Source organism: Cervus elaphus, chromosome 8 (assembly GCF_910594005.1).
Source record: "Cervus elaphus chromosome 8, mCerEla1.1, whole genome shotgun sequence".
NCBI classification, from domain to species: Eukaryota; Metazoa; Chordata; class Mammalia; order Artiodactyla; family Cervidae; genus Cervus; species Cervus elaphus.
Genome location: NC_057822.1, coordinates 4,434,971 through 4,448,951, shown reverse-complemented (window position 1 = coordinate 4,448,951; position 13,981 = coordinate 4,434,971). Strand labels below are relative to the sequence as shown.

Genomic DNA, 13,981 nt, shown 5'->3' with positions numbered 1-13,981 from the left:
CTCTCATTTTTTTTCTTTTATGCCTAGTGGAAATTTGAATAATAAAATCAACATTTCAAATTGATGTTTGATGTGGCTTTGGGAGAATTAAAAAATGTTTGACATTACCTTGATGAAAGAGTAACTTCCATTTTAAATATATTTCATAGGGCTTAATAGTAACTTTTGGGGACTACTGCTGTCTTCCTCTAGTACTAACTATTCTCCAGAAAACTCAGTAATACTGATTTTCTGTTTTTAATTCTGTCCATAACTTGTCAAAATATATAATAGTTTTCAGAATAGTTTTCTTTTTTAAACTAAATATATGTAATTCAAATAATATTAGAAAGAGTTCATCATTTTTCAGATAATTTTTTTTACAGTTAAAAGTTTTTTCAAGTTTCTTAACTGTAGATTCATTTTGGAATTAAAGTAGGATACAAAACTGCACTGTTTTCAAAAGTTGTTGCATTATCCTCAGAAACAATAGATTGTGTATTCTACGTTCAGATTTGTTTTTCTCTCTTGATGGAAATATTACTGACTTTTTGTACTGGGATCCCATTTTATCCCCAAAGTCTCCCACTAGTTTGATTCACTTTAATACTTCTTTTTCCATAAACTTGCCTTCTCCCCTTCTGAATTGGAAGAATTTAGAATTTGAAATCATTTTCAGTTTCTTGCACTTTTAATTTTTAAAATCCTATCTGTAAATTAACATAATAGGTTTTATCCCACTGGTGATTATAAGACTTAAAGGACATTAAGTATATATGGTATTTTACCCGTTTCCTGGCTCTTATTAAGTGCTTAATAAATACTAGCTGCCTTAATGGTCTGGTTTTCTGTTTCTGATGTGAACAGCTGGACTAGTTACATGCAGACCAAGTTTTCAAATATGTCATTTCCCATTTGTTTTAGTACTTGATAAAAAAGACCGGGAAGATATCAACTTGATTTGTATCAATAGAAAGACTGTTGAATGAATTAAAATCGTGAGTCAGTGTTGATAGTGTAGAGACACAGCTTAAATGATTGAACAATGCTTGAAAAAGTGCATTCGGTCCAGTGTTTTGAATATGGTATGTATAATTAAATACAAATAAAAGTTACCTGTGCTTCAGTAATGTTTTTAAAAGCACTTGACATAGAGTAGATATGCAATGAATGGTATTCTGTTGTAAATTCAACCAGTTGTTATACCAGTGTAGCTCAATAAGGGCGCTTTGGAAATTCAGGACCAGACTGTTCTCTGTCAAATGAGACTGTCCCTCAAATCCCAGAATGCTTCGCATTCCTGGTCTCTCCCCCAGTAAGTAATAGTAACACTCTCGTGGAGCTCCTGACAGCCAAAGGGCGCCCGTTCAGGAGACTGGTTGCACCGCCCTGTGAGAAGGAAAGGGAGCAGTTTTTTCCTTTTTATAAATTTCACATTCATTATAGAAACTGTGGTTAAGCAGAAAGAAAAGTTGTCTATCTCATTATTCATAGACATTATCAATAATAACCTGTATGTAATTCTGGGCTTTCTCATATGGATATATGTTAGTATTATATTTTTTGCTGTTGTTTTCAGCAGTAGTTTATTCTCTACATGCAGTTTTGTGCCCTGTTTTTTAAAAAAGGTCTTTTATTATAAACACCTTTCTGTAGCATTACTCTTTTAAAAGCTTATTTTAAATGATTGCAATAATATGCCATTATATTCCCAAGCCATTATTTCTTTAACAAATCCCTTATTGATAGACATTTATTTTTCTATTTTTGCTATTATAAATATTATTGCTTTAGATACTCCACACCTCTGTCTTTGCTCACTCTTCAGTGGTTATTTTCTTAAAAAAATTCTTCAAGATGAAATTCCCACAGATTCCTAAAAATGGCCAAATAGTATAAACACTCTGAATACAGTGTATTAGATTTCAAACTATCATGGCTCTGCAAAGCATACTCTTAATAGTAAAAGTTCTTAGAGAAATAAAATTAGTGTTCTTTGTGATCTATTATTTCTTTCAGCTTTCTGTATTAAAACCTTAGAATTCATTAAAGTACTTAATTCAGAATAAGGAGCTCACAAAAATAATTTAAAAATTTTGTTTCTAGTTTTCTTTATTAATGTTAGATATTTCTTAAGAGTATATAGAAGTTTCACAAGTCTGCTTTTGTTTGATTTTTTTTTACTTTCATAAATTAATAATTGAATTGATACACTCTTTTGTTAATGTGAGATTTGCTATTTTCTAATGTTTCATTCATCTAGGTTTCATTCAGTGGTCATTAAGGGTGGTTAATATTCTGATGTGCTTTCAAAGTGGTATCTTATAATGTAGGTGACCCTTGTAAGCAGTTGTTCCAGTGAATTGGAAATTCATTTGGGATATTTTAATAAACACATATTACATGTAATAAAATATAATAGATGTATTTCTTTGAAATGTTTTTGTCTCTTGCCTGGGCAACTTAGTCTGAGGTATTTGGCTTTGAGAACCAACTGACCTTATTTCTCCATTATAGTAAATAGGCAGAGTTTTGGAAACACTGGACGCTAAGCCCATCAATTAAAGTGAATTTTAAAGCCAATAAAAGTAGTTGCAGTGAATGAATTAGCCTTTAACAGTTTAATTTTGCCATCTGTTTATCTGATTAATGAGATTATTTTCTTTGACAGGCTTACTTGAAATTTATTGTAAACACTCAGTTTCATTGATGCATAAAGATTTTTGGCAGAGAAAGTTAAGTCCCTTTCAGTATAGTTTGTCTTTTAGCAGCGCTTAAAATTTTTCTTTGCATTTGGCGAACATACTCCTGAGTATCTGCTTTTACCACTGGAGCCTGTTTGGTTTCCAGTCTTGTACTTCCTAAAGAGAACAATCTAAGTCTCCTCTGATTTTATCTTCCTAGGCATGAATCACATGTTTATTTACCTGGAATTTTAAAATATGGAAATTTTCATGATCTTTGATTTTTCTGGTACCTTTATTATGATTATTGATTTATCACTCTTACTCTCATTCTTTCTCTGTATGTAGACACACATTTTATATATTATTCTCATATAAAGCGTTTTTTTTTATTGGACTTAGTAGTCTGAATATTAACTTAGGTTTCTCCTTAAAGAATATATTTTTTTTAACTACTGAAGATATAAGATAAATCTCTGGTTTTATTCCTTAACATTATTTCTAGTTATATGCCTCTTTTAAGAAATATAAGTTAAATTAATATCTCAATGAATTTTTTTGTTCAGGAACTTGGTTTCCCTGATAATAGATTTCATTGATAATAAATGACACCATGATAATTTCTCTTGAAATAATTTTTTATGCAAGTAATACATGTTCTTTATAAAAATCTCCCCACATGCAGAAATATGTAGAATAAAAATAATATCTGTCTCTAATTTAATCTCTACTTATTTACCCTTAAACTGTCCTTCCCTGCCACTATAGTGTATCCTTGGTAGAAAAATTTTACGCAGAAGATCTCTCTACCTTAAAGAAAAGCCCTGTTCTCATCCCAGGAATTGTTTCCTTTTAGTTTTGATGAGATTTTCATTGTATTCTTAACATAATCATTTGGTGAATTAAGTCCTCTTACTTGAAAATAAACTTTATATGTGTTGGAGGTTAAGTGGTAACAGAAAATAGAAAAGGAATGTGCAGTGTTTTTGGAGTGGCAAATAATGGTTTGATCTGTCTTCTGCTGCTCATGTTTTAGAATAATAGATTAAAAGAATTATCCCCAAATAATACAATATAATCTTTGATCCAAAAATTATTCTTAAATCGCTTTCTTTTTTTCTTCCCCAGAAGAGAAGCCAAAACCAGATCCAGTGTTAAAGACTCCTTCCCCAGTCCTTAGGCTAGCCCTTAGTGGAGAGAAGAAAGAACAAGCAGGTCCGACGTCTGAGATTACTGCAGTAGAATCCATACCAGAGCTTCCTCTGCCTCCGTCACCTACTGCTCTTTCTCCACTTGCTCGAAGTACAGTTACTTCTCCCACCTCTGTTGCTCTTAGTAGCCAACCAATATTCACCAGTGCAGTTGATGACAGATGTGAACTTTCTTCCTCAAAAGAAGATGCAATTCCTATACCCAGCCCCACATCTTTCACAGAAGCATCAGATCCTTTACCAACAGATGAAATTGATGATGATATATGCAAGAAATCTTGTAGTGTAGCACCAAATGATATTCCACTGATTTCTAGTACTAACCTAATGAATGAAATGAATGGAGTTAATGAAAAATTACCAGCCACGGAAAGCATTGTGGAAATAGTAAAACAGGAGGTGTTACCACTGACTCTTGAATTGGAGATTTTGGAAAATCCCCCCGAAGAAATGAAAGTGGAGTGTGTCCCAACACCCGTCACCCCTTCCATAGTTCCCTCCTTTTCTCCATCTCCTCCGACTCCTCCAGCTTCTCCTCCTCCCACACCAGTTATCGTTCCTGCTGCTGCCACTAGTGTTAGTACTAGTAGTGGTCCCACCGGAGTCCAGAGAGTCTTCGAAGAGGACGAGAGCATAAGAACTTGCCTTAGTGAGGATGCAAAAGAGATTCAGAACAAAGTAGAGGTAGAAGCAGATGGGCAAACAGAAGAGATTGTGGATTCTCAGAACTTAAGTTCAAGAAAGAGCCCAGTCCCAGGTAAGTCATTCTGTTATTAATTGTATTATGCTTGCTGAACATGAAAACGCAGCAGTATTTGAGTTATTTTTTAATTGGCTACTTTCCTTGACTTCCAGAAACATCAAATGAATGCTGAAATTCCTAGTCTGATTTCTTCAGTGGTGTGTTTATGTTTTAGTGCATCCAGCAAAGAGTTACTCCATTGTCTAAAAATGCAAATGAAATATCAAATATACAAATGCCTGCGAGGTGTATGTCACTGTACACGTGTCTTTTGTTTTTGCCTCGTTCATGACAGTCGTTTCCTCTGGTGTTAATTTTGTTGCTTTGGGGATGGAAACCAATCAAACCCAGCGTGATCTGTAGTCCCAAATCTTGTCTTCTGAGAATTTTAAAACCTAGTCAATCCTTAACTTAAAAGAATTCCTCTGTGCAATACCTCTTCTTTAATCTTGCTTAAGGAAAAGAGCAATCAGAATGTCAAAGGTTTATAACTAGTTCTGGAAAATAAATGTACCCTCTCTGTTTCACAGATAAGTATAATGCTCTTCCATTTTTTATTTTTAAAGTTTTGTTTTTCTTGTAATATTAATTTATCATTACTTAATATCATTAGTATAATCAAAGTATTACACGCTTCTGAATTCAGAATTATTTCTTTTTAATGTAGCATCACCTAGAATCATGGTGATCAAAAGTTATCTGAGGCTTATCAACTATTCTTGATTCAGTAGCCGATAAGAATATGGCTTTTAACGAGTCAACATAACCTGTCTTCCAGACATTGCTCTGTATTGTATAATTTGCTCTTTGTGTACCTGTCAAGTTACTCAATTTGACAAATGAGTGCTCTCCCTGCAGCTGATCTAGATATGTACTGGGGATGTTTTCGTCACCCACACCCGTGATATTTATTACCTATTCTGACCTGTCTAATAGGGAAATTTGGCAAGCAAGTTTAAGATGTGGCTTTCCCACCTAACTCAGTTCTCAAGGTAATTCCCTTATGAAAGTCTGTGAGAGGTATCTGGTTCCTTGGAATTGTAGAACATCTAGTTCCACAGTGAACCAGAGCAGGAAAACAATGCCAGGCAGTTGGGACTGGGAGAAATTTATCATAAATGTTTATGAATCACCTATTTCCTCAATAGACTGGCCTCCATAACCATCAATATTCATACTGTCGTCACTGTTATAGGAACCTTCTTCCTTGGTAGGGCAATGATGTGGGGCTTTTTCATTACTCTTTGAAAAAACAATCTTACTTTTGGTGTGGCTACAGGTGAGTGCCCCTCCAAAGAACATTCGTTTGTTGGAGAATAGTAATTTGTTTGACCCTTGATTTTTTTTTCCCCTTCATTTACCCACCTGTGAGTTGTCATTCAACAACCTGTGATATGGTAGTTCCAAAAGTTGGAGAGGCTATTGAAGACAAATATTTTAAAATATCCAAACAAATAATAGAAAGGAAAAGCAGGCATAGGGAATACAAGTCAAAGATACAAACTATATTCAGAACTGAAATAAGTATGAGGCAGAATTCTACACTGATGTGCTACTCACACTCACCCCTGATACTCAGTCATTCTTTTAAGCAGCTTGTTACTTAAGTGGCCTTATATTATAAGACAGCTCCTCTGGATAAATGGGCAAACAGAATTTAGGGCTAAGTAATCTTTATACCATGGTTTATTTTTTTTTTCCAAAATGCAGATAGCTCTTGGAATTAGTAATATTAGTTACCAGCACCTTTGTTCAGCTGTAAACCAGAAGATAACAAAAAGAAAAACCATCTTTTGCATGATTAGGGACGAGGTAGATGTTGGTGATGTCAGGAAGTAAAGTGTCTTGGCATTTTTCTAGTTTCATGATATTTCTTAACCTATAAATGTATTTTGGAGGAACTAGAAGTTCAAAGTTTCCCTTTTATATCTTATACTCTTCAGAATCCAAAGTAAATGAACCTCAAGAACCCATATACCTCTAGCATTTTTTTAAATTGTAATGCTTACCAAAAACATTCCTGACCCTCTCATTTCAGTATTAATATTTGTTAATGTTATTGCTGTGAAAGTTAGCAATGAAAATTAACTCATCATTCTTTTTATCCACCTCAAATTGTCATATGCTTAATGACTACAATCTTTTTTGCACTTACTCATTTAGTATACTTCGTTTATTTTGAGATGTTATTAAAATCATAACACTTTGGCTCAGTATCAGCCTTTTGTTGTTGACTTTTGAAAATAGATCTTATTTTCTCTGCCTGAGGATGAACACTTTAAAGCAGGGTTCAGAAACCACTTGCTTTTGACAGGTGTGATGCATCGAAGTATATAGTAGTTGGTATAGAGGTACTTATTTAAAGCAGTAAAGTCAGACATAAGGGGTATGGTCCATTACTTCTGATGGGAAACATTTTCTTGCAACTATTTAGGTTGATTGGCACAAACTGCAGCAACTCTGGCTACTTAGGGGTTGCACAGAAAGCCCTATAAAATGAGAATTGTTTGTACCTTAAGGGTATGCAGAAAAGCCTCAGAGATGGGGGAGACATTTGATTATCTGATTTGTACGATCACTTCAACAGTTTAAATGTGAAAAAAAATCTGTATTAACTGATTTAAGTCTTAGGAATTTTTATTATGGGTTTTGTTATACTTGGTGAGGGAAGAAGAGAGAATTTCAGAATTTGTGCAAAAACGTTCCCCACTTACCCATTCAGGAATTCATTTTGTGCAGTTTCATGAGTGTAGATATTGTATACCATGCATGCTGTGTAACATGAATTTTTTCACTCTTAAAAACAATAGTGATTTTTTTCTTCTACTTTTCTTATCTCTACTTGATATAAAACTACTATTTGAAATTCCTTCAGCAGAAGGTGGTGTCTGATCTGTCTTCTGGCTTTGTTCATGGTGTGTTACTTCTTGGCATATTTTATAAATTTGTTTTATGAATTTATCTTCAGCTAAACTTTGCTGGATGTGTATATTGAAGGCAGGTCCTCCCAAAGCAGATTTTTGTTTATTTGTTACTGCATGTCTTGGGGAGAGCATTAACTGGTATGTAATCTGAGTTTTGTCCTAAACCAACCTTGATACCACAGAGTAAATGCATTCCCTGTGTATACTCATGTTTAGGATAATGGAATCTCTGCCACCTAGTTGAAACAAAACTTCTTTCTTTGTCATCACTCTGGGTTGGTTCACTGGTTTATTTTGGTCTCTGTTCTAGCATCATTTTTACTCTGTTAGAGAAGTATTAGGGCTTTTTATGAGAATTCCAGTTCCAAATCCCTGCTTTGTAGAAATTCAAGCTCTTGTCTCTCTCACGTGGGTGTTCAGATGTAAACTTTTTTATGGAGACATACACGGCAAAGTAGGAAGTCAAGAGATACCTGGAGTAACAGGCATGTTTGCCTTTGGAGTACAAAATCAAGCAGGATGAAGGCTAACAGAACTTGCCACGAGAACACACTGGTCATAGCAAACACCATCTTCCAACAACACAAGAGACAACTCTACACATGGACATCACCAGACGGTCAATACCAAAATCAGATTGATTATATTATTTGCAGCCAAAGATGGAGAAGCTCTATACAGTCAGCAAGAACAAGACTGGGAGTTGACTGTGGCTTATATCATGAACTCCTTATTGCAAAATTCTGACTTAAATTGAAGAAAGTAGGGAAAACCACTAGACCATTCAGGTATGACCTAAATCAAATCCCTTATGATTATACAGTGGAAGTGACAAACAGATTCAAGGGATTAGATCTGATAGAGTGTCTGAAGAACTGTGGACAGAGGTTTCTAACATTGTATAGGAAGCAGTGATGAAAATCACCCCCTAGAAAAGAAATGCAAAAAGGCAAAATGGTTGTCTAAGGAAGCCTTACAAGTAGCTGAGAAAAGAAGAGAAGCAAAATGCAAAGGAGAAAGGAAAGAAATACCCATCTGAATGCAGAGTTCCAAAGATTAGCAAGGAGAAATGAGAGCCTTCCTAAGAGATCAGTGCAAAGAAATAGAGGAAAACAATAGAATGGGAAAGACTAGAGATCTCTTCAAGAAAGTTAGAGATACCAAGGGAATATTTCTTGCAAAGATGGGCACAATAAAGGACAAAAACGGTATGGACCCAACAGAAGCAGAAGATATTAAGAAGAGGTGGCAAGAATACACAGAAGAACTATATGAAAAAGGTTTTAATGACCCAGATAACCACAGTGGTGTGATCACTCACTTAGAGCCAGACATCCTGGAGTGTGAAGTCAAGTGGGCCTTATTAAGCATCACTACGAAGAAAGCTAGTGAATTTGATGGAATTACAGCTGAGCTATATCAGATCCTCAAAGTTGATGCTGTGAAAGTGCTGCACTCAATATGCCAGCAAATTTGGAAACCACAGTCAGTGGCCACTGACTGGAAAAGGTCAGTTTTCATTCCAGCCCCAAAGAAAGATAGTGCCAAAAAATGTGCAAACTACTGCACAGTTGCACTCATCTCATATGCTAGCAAAGTAATGCTCAAAATTCTCCAAGCTTAACTCCCAACAGTATGTGAACCAAGAGCTTCCAGATGTTCAAGCTGGATTTAGAAAAGGCAGAGGAACCAGAGGTCAGATTGCTTCCAACGTCTGTTGGATCATAGAAAAAGCAAGAGAGTTCCAGAAAAACATCTACTTCTGCTTCATTGAATGCACTGAAGCCTTTGACTCTGTGGATCACAACAAATGGTAGAAACCATTTAAAGAGATAGGAATACAAAACCACCTCACCTGCCGCCTAAGAAACCTGTTTGCAGGTCAAGAAGCAACAGTTAGAACTGGACATAAAGAACTGGTTCTAAATTAGGAAAGGAGTACGTCACGGCTGTATTTTGTCACCCTGCTTGTTTAACTCATATTCAGAGTATATCATGTGAAATGCCGGGCTGGATGAAGCACAAGCTGGAATCAGCATTGCCGGGAGAGATATCGATAACCTCAGATACGCAGATGACACCACCCTCATGTCAGAAAGCAAAGAGAAACTAAAGGGCCTCTTGATGAAAGTGAATGAGGAGAGTGAAAAAGCTGGCTTAAAACTCAACATTCAAAAACCAAAGATCATGGCATCCGGTCCCATCACTTCCTGGCAGATAGATGGGTAACAATGGAAACAATGATAGACTTTATTTTGGGGGGCTCCATAATCACTGCAGATGGTGATTGCAGACATTTGCTCCTTGGAAGAAAAGTTATGACCAACCTAGACAGCATATTAAAGAGCAGACACATTACCTTGCTGACTAGTCAAAGCTGTGGTTTTTCCAAGGGTCATGTATGCATATAAGAGCTGAACCGTAAAGAACGTGAGTGAACTGTGGTGTTGGAGAAGACTCTGGAGAGTCCCTTGGACTGCAAGGAGATCCAACCAGTCCATCCTAAAGGAAATCATTCTTGAATATTCATTTGAAGGACTGATGCTGAAGCTGAAGTCCTAGTACTTGGGCCACCTGCTGAGAAAAGCTGACTCGTTAGAAAAGATCCTGAAGCTGGGAAAGATCGAAGGCAGGAGGAGAAGGGGACAACAGAGGACGAGATGGTTGGATTGCATCATCGACTCAATGGACACGAGTTTGAGCAAGCTCTGGGAGTTGGGGATGGACATGGAAGCCTGGCGTGCTGCAGTCCATGGGGTCGCAAAGAGTCGGACATGATTTAGTTACTGAACAACAACACAGCACCCCATATAGCCAGTATTATAGCAGTTGCAGAGGTAGCAACAACTGACTTGTTTATGTGGCTTCCAAGAGTTTGCCTTACATTCGTTTAGGCTCAGCTAAGGTTGAACGACACCAAAGGTCCATCTAGTCAAGGCTATGGTTTTTCCAGTGGTCATGTATGGATGTGAGAGCTGGACTATGAAGAAAGCTGAGCACCAAAGAATTGATGCTTTTGAACTGTGGTGTTGGAGAAGACTCTTGAGAGTCCCTTGGACTGCAAGGAGATCCAACCAGTCCATCCTAAAGGAGATCAGTCCTAGGTTTTCACTGAAGGACTGATGTTGAAGCTGAAACTCCAGTACTTTGGCCACCTCATGCGAAGAGTTGACTCATTGGAAAAGACCCTGATGCTGGGAGGGATTTGGGGGCAGGAGGAGAAGGGGACGACAGAGGATGAGATGGTTGGATGGCATCACCGACTTGATGGGCATGAGTTTGAGTAAACTCCGGGAGTTGGTGATGAACAGGGAGGCCTGGCGTGCTGCAAATCATGGCGTTGGCAAAGAGTTGGACACGACTGAGTGACTGAACTGAACTGAAGGTTGAACGATGGTTTCCAGTTTCTGTAGGTTGGAAGATGAGACATTTATTTCTCAAATGGAAATATGATTGTATGTTTTAAGAGATGTTAATAAAATTCTGATTCATAGAGCCAGTCACTTTGTTCTTCTCACTTTAGTAAGCAGATAATAAAAGAAAGTCTTTCAGTTTGTGTAAATTGGACGGACTGATGCTGAAACTCCAATACTTTGGCCACCTCATGCGAAGAGTTGACTCATTGGAAAAGACCCTGATGCTGGGAGGGATTGGGGGCAGGAGGAGAAGGGGACGACAGAGGATGAGATGGCTGGATGGCATCACCGACTCGATGGGCATGAGTTTGAGTAAACTCCAGGAGTTGGTGATGGACAGGGGGGCCTGGCATGCTGCGATTCATGGGGTCGCAAAGAGTCAGACACGACTGAGGAACTGAACTGAACTGAATCTGAAAAAGGCTTATTTTAAAAACCATAGCCTGAAGGTCTGCATCAGTAATAGGGAATTTGAAATTTATTCTTTCCTTTCTTTGACTTAAGGTTTCTAAGAAGTATTTGAAATTATTCCTGGAATATTTAGTTACTGAGGCTGAAAATAGATCCCCAGTGGTTTGAGTGTCCCATGAGCGCAGTCATTCCCATAATGTGTACCCATGTAACCTAACTTCTCATTCTCTTCTAGAGAAATACCTTCTGAACCTTGTGAGTAGACCGTCTTACACATTCCTACATCAGTGTCATTTATCAACACCAGTAGAGCAGTTGTTAAAATAAGCTCTGTTTGCTCCCTTATCTAGAGGCTTAAGTCTGAGTGATCCTTGCTACTGCTAAGTCGCTTCAGTCGTGTCCGACTCTGTGCGACCCCATAGATGGCAGCCCACCAGGCTCCCCCATCCCTGGGATTCTCCAGGCAAGAGTACTGGAGTGGGGTGCCATTGCCTTCTCCAGTGCATGAAAGTGAAGTCAGTCAGTCGTGTCCAACTCTTAGCGACCCCGTGGACTGCAGCCCACCAGGCTCCTCCGTCCATGGGATTTTCCAGGCAAGAGTGCTGGAGTGGGGTGCCATTGCCTTCTCCGTGAGTGATCCTTAGGCATAAGTAAATTAAAGTGACTGGATTTCGCCACCTTGTTCATCAGAATATTTTCAACAAAGCTGCCTAAAAAGTACATTTCTCCTCTGTCATGCCTATATTCTTGTTGCCTTCCACAGTGAAATCTCAAGCATTCTCTCTGGAGATCACTGGTACTGGGTTAAATTTTGTCTATTATGGAATGAGTCCAGACACCTACCTGATGGTAAAACTTATCCACGAACTCATGTGCCAAGTCTTTCTGGCAAGCATTGTGCACAGGTCCTCTTTGCCTCTTCAAATGGTATACACTTTCCCACTATTTACAAAGGTTCATTTCTTTACAACGTGAGCCTTGAAGTTTCATTCATTGGTTATTAATTAACTTCTCATATGTATCTCCGTGAATAGACATAGATTCTTTGTTCGGAATTTAGCCCACTTTTCCCCAGATTTAGTAATTAGTCTACTTCCAAAAGAAGTCATTGTTCTTAACTTACTTTTAGACAGAGTAGTCCAGACAGTTTAGGGGAATGTTATTCTCTTTCAGGCAAGCCTAGTCATGCTAAAAGCTTTCTCTTTCTCCAGTATCCATCTTCACCTTGCACATAGTAGTCTTGAGAAGTATCTTGACAACGAAATTTTCACTACTAATACAGAAAAAATGTGCAAAATGCATTTCCCTTAATATGTGTTTTTTCTCCACTTTTCTGTTGCTGTATTATTAGCACTTGGTAATTTAGTTGCAGTCATAATGAAATCATGTTTTCATGTTTATAAGACCTTTTCTTAGGTATCGCAAACATTAATCTTCATGATTTAAAGTTCTTTCTGAGATAGAATTATTCTTACTTTGCTATTAACAAAAATAAGCCATGGAAGTAAATTGGGTTTTTCAGGGTCACAAGAAGAGTTACAACCCAAGCCTTCTTTCATGTCACATTTCTATTATTCTTTCTGACATGCTGTTCGCATTGTTATAAGGTTCTTTTAACCTTTTTAGGATTTAGGGAGTATACATTTATGCATATTTAAAAGGAGTTGTGAAAGCCCACTTGTTTCAGCCACAAATAGTTAATGAGGGTCTACTATGTTCTACTTTGTTCTGGGCACTTGAGATTCATCACTGAAGATTTCAGTGACCCCTGCCCTAGTTGTAACATATTAGAAAGTTTAAAGTAGTATAAAAATAATCAAGCAGGGAAAGAAATGCCGGAGGGCCATCAGGTAATAACATTTAAAGTGAAAGTGTTAGTCACTCAGACATGTCTGACTCAGTGATCCCATGGTCCGCCAGGCTCCCCTGTCCATGGAATTCTCCAGGCAAGAATGCTGAAGTAGGTAGCCATTCCCTTCTCCAGGGGATGTCCCCAACCCAGGGATTGAAACCGGGTCTCCTGCACTGCAGGCAGTTTCTTTACCATCTGAGCCATCAGGGAAGCTCTAGTAATGATGACATTTAAATAATATGGTTAAAGTTGTATTCCTCTGTAGAAAATGAAATTTGAGCAAAGATGGAAGAGGAAGAATTATCTGATCTATACTCTTAACCAAATTCTGTGATTTTTCGTGTCCACTTTTCCTTTAGAGAACAGCGTTTTACTTTGTCTTCATTCTTAAATTTAAGTAGGCAGAGCACTGTGGACAAGATTACCTGCTGCGAATTTAAGTGCCTGTAGAAGCACATGCTTCCACCACCAACCATTCCTTTTATGATCTCCCTGTTGTAAAATCAACGCAGCCTTCCCCGCGCTCAGCAGATGACTTAGTTTCTGTCTTCTGTTTAGAAAATTGAGTGCATGGCGCTCACCTTTTGTACCTTCTGTGGGAGCTACAACCTCGTCTCTATCCAAACTCTCACGTGAATTTACTAGCTTCCCTTTTCAGTCTCCAGATTTCTTTCTTATTGGAAATATACTGAATTCTCTCTCGGACCATAAACACACCCTTATTCCTATACGTCCATTTAGTTACCATTTAAACTCATGTTT

General features: G+C 37.5%; 1 protein-coding gene across 32 annotated transcripts in view; it reads left to right on the top strand.

Annotated features, from left to right (window-relative positions):
- Positions 1-13,981, top strand: part of EIF4G3 (eukaryotic translation initiation factor 4 gamma 3) — a 342,348-nt gene that overhangs the window by 224,939 nt on the left and 103,428 nt on the right. For all 32 annotated transcript variants that reach the window (XM_043909093.1, XM_043909094.1, XM_043909092.1 and 29 more), the window contains one exon: positions 3,792-4,631. In XM_043909093.1, coding sequence (XP_043765028.1) covers positions 3,792-4,631 — 840 coding nt within the window. The remainder of the gene's footprint in view (positions 1-3,791; positions 4,632-13,981) is intronic.